The sequence below is a fragment of the Tetrao urogallus genome (genome assembly GCF_951394365.1).
Source record: "Tetrao urogallus genome assembly, chromosome: 12".
NCBI lineage: Eukaryota > Metazoa > Chordata > Aves > Galliformes > Phasianidae > Tetrao > Tetrao urogallus.
This window is the reverse complement of record NC_136825.1, coordinates 21,947-27,223: the sequence shown is the minus strand read 5'-3', so window position 1 is coordinate 27,223 and position 5,277 is coordinate 21,947. Positions and strand designations below refer to the sequence as shown.

At 48.3% G+C, this 5,277-nt stretch overlaps 1 protein-coding gene across 1 annotated transcript; it reads left to right on the top strand.

Annotated features, from left to right (window-relative positions):
• Positions 1–272: 272 nt before the first annotated feature.
• Positions 273–1,469, top strand: LOC306951177 (carbohydrate sulfotransferase 6-like; the record flags this gene model as incomplete). The annotated part of the gene is made up of 1 exon (XM_079541616.1): positions 273–1,469. Exon 1 carries the CDS (start codon positions 288–290, stop codon positions 1,467–1,469), a length of 1,182 nt encoding a protein of 393 aa, XP_079397742.1. The 5' UTR covers positions 273–287.
• Positions 1,470–5,277: the final 3,808 nt, after the last annotated feature.

The following is a 5,277-nucleotide window of genomic DNA, read 5'->3' as shown; positions in this document are numbered from 1 at the left end:
TTGAGCAGCTTCAAGATTTCTTTCAGCATGAAGCTTTTGCTCCAAATTTATTTCTACTGTGATCTTGCTGTAATGCATTTATTTATTTGTTTCCAACACCTATCCATCTGCAGATGCTCTCCTCCCTGAATGATGGAACCAAGGAGTGCCAAATACATATGCGTATTTAAAGAAGGGTCTTACTAATGCTAGAGTTTGTACTGTGCATTATTGTTATTATGCTACAGTATCAACTGCTCACTGTTGTTTTCCCTCTCTTTTTCAGCTTTTTTAATTGCCTAGTGAGAATGGCAAGGATTCGGATTTCTAGCACAATCATTACGCTTCTTGTTATGGTCCAGACTGGATTCCTACTCTTCATGTACGCTCGCTACAATAGCTTCACTCCTCATTCAGAAGAGAAATCGTCTCAAGTCCACATCCTCATCCTCTCCTCCTGGAGGTCGGGATCTTCTTTTGTCGGCCAGCTTTTCAGCCAGCACCCCAGTGTCTTTTACCTGATGGAGCCTGCATGGCATGTATGGGTTACAATGTACCAGAACAGCGCCAAAGTCTTGCACATGGCGGTGCGGGACCTGGTCAGGTCAGTCTTTCTCTGTGATATGTCTGTTTTTGATGCCTATATGCCTTGGAAAAGAAACTTATCTGACCTTTTCCAGTGGGCAGTGAGTCGGGCTCTGTGTTCAGCTCCCGCTTGTGACTCCTTTCAGCGTACTGACATAACCAGTGAAATGGCATGCAAAACTCTTTGTGGACGGTACCCATTCAGCAAGGTGGAAGAAGCCTGTAAAACTTACAGCCACATTGTCATCAAGGAGGTTCGCTTCTTTGACCTGAAGGTCCTCTACCCACTTCTCACCGATCCATCCCTGAACCTCAAAATAATCCATTTGGTCCGTGACCCCAGGGCGGTTGTAAAGTCACGAGAACAATCAGTCAAAGCATTAGCCCGTGACAATGGAATTGTTCTGAGTACCAATGGCACTAAAGTGGAAGACAGCAAATATAAAGTAATGCAAGAGATTTGTAGAAGTCACGTTCAGATTTATGAAACAGCAACTCTAAAACCACCTAGCTTCCTTAAAGATCGCTATCTAATGATCCGTTTTGAAGATCTGGTAAGAGACCCATTGTCAGAAATCTCAGAAATGTATAAATTTGCAGATCTTAGTTTGACCCCCACACTTAAAAGTTGGGTCTATAACATCACACATGGACAGGGATCAGGAAAAAAAAAAGAAGCCTTCAAAATCACATCTCGAGATGCAGTTAATGTTTCCCAGGCCTGGAGAAATGTTCTTTCATTCCAGAAAATTAAAAAAATACAGGACGTCTGCAAAGGCGCTATAAACATGCTGGGCTATCAACTAGTGGATTCAGAAAAAGAACAAAGAGATCTGTCACTGGATTTAGTGTTGCCAAGAAGACAAAATCAATTCAGTTGGTCATCGTTCAACCCAAAGAACTAAGCCATTACTTTGAGAGATTTGGGAGGGGAAAAAGGGAGAGTGTATCTATCTGTTTTGCAGTGTATAGGTAGTTTGAAAATCCTTGGCTAATGACTTTAATTATCTTCCTGCCTGCTGGTTCACAAAGTAAAGCTTTTTTTTTTTTCCCCCCAAGCTTCTTACACCACAAAACAAATAAACAGAAAAAAATTGTGAAAAATTCAGCAAGATACTTGTGAGATTGTAAATTTGCAACTGTTTGTGCTGTTTTGAGTGTTGTTTTTAAAATATAAATTCTTTCGATAAAAGACATCTTTGTTCATTGATTATAGTTTTGTTCCAGTTTCATACTTAAAATATTCATTGTTTTTGATTCATATAAAGGGATCAAAATACAAACTAATTTGCCTTTTTTTTTCCCCCCTAAGAAATACTTTTTTCTTTTGCTTTAAAATTGTTATGCAGTTGTGTATTTTTTTAGGCTTCTTTAAATTTCAACAGCTGGAATAGCTGCAGTGGTTCTGTTGTAAAAGGCTCAAGGTTATCTTATTGATAGATTTCTTAGAGTTTTGCAGTGGCAGATTTTGCAGTCAAATAGTTAAACAGAGATGTTGGCAAAGTGCAAAAAGCTTGGGATGCAAAAAACGAGGCGAGAAATCTTTGTTGGAGTTGCTGTGGAAATAGCATGTTAATGCTGTCCCAATTGTGTTTCAGTATTGCAACACAGTAGGCACATGTTTGATTCCTGTGAGAAACACTCGAAGTCAAAAATTTCAGTTAGGCAAGGATCTTAGCGATAGCGACAGTTTATTCACTATTACAATAACGGCCGCACGCCACCTATTGGCAACGGAGCGATTGCGCACCGGTCAGCGGAATGCATTCCGTTCGGTGCCCTAATTCGACGCGGGGAAATCTCTCCTGGCGCTCGCTCGTTGGTTGAGCGTCTTAGACTCACAATTTCCCGACGCTGTTGCTATGATACAGTTCTATATAAGGTTTGTTACCAGTCTGTTTCTTTGGTACGTTTTGTACTCTCCCATGGAAATAGGAGGGCAATATAAGTTTCTTAAAGAGCCCAGGCTAAAAGGGCAGGGTGGAGGAACAGAGTTGGGATCAGAGTTTTTTCCTCTCAAATACCAGAGCTGAATCGTACTCCCAAAGGAAAAAGGAGGGAGGAGGACAGCTGTGGAGGTGGAGAGCAGTGGAGCTGGGGAGCAGTTGGCACGAAGCCTCAGGGCGGATGGGCCGCGTCCGTTGGACTGCGCTGCCAACACGGCGGTGCGCTGCGCAGAGCGAGGGTCGCTGCACGGGAGGGTCGTGCGGAGCTTAGCTTTGCGACAACGGCGCCGCGACCGAGCTCTAACCGCTGGGATGAGGATCGTGCGGGCTGTAGGCGGGGCGGGAGAAAGACCGCGTACCACTAGCACGACGGCAAAACCGAGGGGATTACCGAGGGTACCCTGAGTCGCGGCCCCGTCTCGGGTACCCCATGACTCCGCGGGGAGGCAGCAGCACGGCGGTGGGAGGAGTGCGCTCCGGTCGGGGGCGGGCCGCGATCGGCAGCTCCCGGTGGGAGAGGCGGGCGGGGGTCGCGCCCTGTGAGCGTTCCCGCTGAAGGAGGCTCTGCGAGGTGCTGCTTTCGGGCTTTTTTAAAGGAGAACGAGCGCGGCGAGGTGTGGCGTTTCCCGCGGCGGCGCCAGGAGGAGCCGCGGCTCCCTGCTGGTGTTCGGCGGCGTTCCGCGCGGTCCTCGCTCCGCTCTTCACCACGTACACCGAGAGCACGTGCGCGGTGCCCGGGAGCTGTGCGGTGGTGGCGGCCTACGATGCTTTCCTGTGGTGTTGGCAACGAGTGACCGAGTGACCGGGACCATCACCGCGGTGCCACGAATCTGGTCCATCAGCAGCGGCAGCCCCAGGGGGTTCTCGTGGCCGCTCGGAGGCAGCAGAACGGGGGCGCGGCCGCAGAACGCAGCCGGCTGGAAGCGGACGGGGAGCCGCGCCGGGGCCTCTGCTGTCACCCGATGCCGTCTCTGGTGCCCGGAGACCAGGTTTGCAGTGGCATACGTGCCTCGGAGTACTGGAGGGGGACCTGCGAGGACACAGGCAAATGACCGCTTTGCAGGTTCCTGGTTAGCTAGAGTCAGGGCAACCCCAGGGAATCGCCAAAAGAGCTAGCAGGAGGGAAGACCAGAGGAGGATTGTAGAGCCTCCTCCCATGAGTCACAGCCTGAAGCACTGATTGAGCAGCTGGGGAAAAGACCCGGTCAGCCCTGGGAGCACAGGTGAAGGCAGTTCAGCTGTGGGGCCAGAAGGGACGGAGCCTGGCTGCAGCTCTTAGACCTCATTTAAGGGCTGACTGCCACTGGGGAAGGGGCTCTGGTTGGAGATGCCTCCTTGGCGAAGCTTTCCCCTGTGAACCTGGAATCCTCTGATAAGGTGAGCAATTTTCTTTGCTTCCTTTATGGTGCCTTTCTATTGTATTGGTCCTTCTGTCATCACATCTCTGTTGTAATGCATTTCCTATTGCATTAATCTGTCCAGTTGCTACACCTAGTAATTACAGGAGCTAGGTGTATATACACTTCGTCAGAACTTTCCTAGAGCTTCTCCTGTTGTGGCTCCCTCAGGACCTTTACTGAAGCACGAACTGTCAGAGAGAAATCCAGGAAAGAGCAGTGTTTCTAGAAAATCCTGTTGAAGAAAGGCTACTAGCCCCACACAGGTTAGGGAAAACTGCTGATAATAGTTGTGTGTTCTCTCTCTTCCAGGGATGGGCTGCAGGCTAAGGTATCCCTTCATCTATGTGGATGTCACTGGCAACATCTGGCTTAGATTTGTATATCTTTTGTCTCACTCTGTGGGAAAGAGAAGAAGGAGGAATCCTGTTACTTTTGGCAGGAACTACTGTGGTTGAAGGTGAAAAGACCAAGAAGAAGTAAAGCAGGTGAGGTCTGAAATAAAGCTGCTGGAAGATTTTTCTAGCTGCAGACAAGGTAAATCCTATCCCTGTGAGTGAGGAAAGGTACCTCTAAGCAGTCTTCAGCTGTCCAGGTCACCAGCATGTACCAGAAGGGAACAGAACCAGGTCCTAAACTGGCCAAAGGGATATTCCATACCGTGTGGCGTCATGCTGAGCAATAAAACTGGGGGAGTTGGCCAAGGGGAGAGACTACTGCTTGGGGACCGTCTGGGCATCAGTTAGGAGGTAATGTGCATCACTTGTTTTGTATAGCCTTTTACTGTTGTTTTTATTTCTTCTTCCCTTGCTGTCCTATAAAACTTCTAAACTCACAAGTGCTGCTTTTTTTTTTTTTTTTTTTTTTTTTTTTTTTTTTTTTTTTTTTTTTTCCAATTCTCTCCCCCAGCCCACTGAAGAGGAAGGGGAAGTGAGCACTGATACAGACAGTGGTGTCGAGTGCACCCTCAGCAAGTTTGTAAACAGCACCAAGTTGGGTGGTGCAGTTGATACATTGGAGGGAAGGAAAGCCATCCAGAGGGATCTGGACAGCCGGGAGAAGTGGGCCCATGTGAACCTAACTGGATTCAGTAAGGCCAAGCGCAGGGTGCTGCTGTTGGGCCGGGGCAATCCCAGGTATTTATACACTTTGAATGAAAACCCCATGAGAGCAGCCCCTGTGGAGAAGGACTTGGGGTGCTGATGAATGAGAAGCTGGACGTGAGCCAGCAGTGTGTGCTTGAAGCCTGGAAGGATGACTGTTCTGGGCTGCATTAAAAAAAGGGGTGGCCAGCAGGGAGAGGGAGGTGACTGTCCCTCTCTACTCAGCTCTTTTGGGCCCCATCTTCAGTATTACATCCAGGCCTGGGA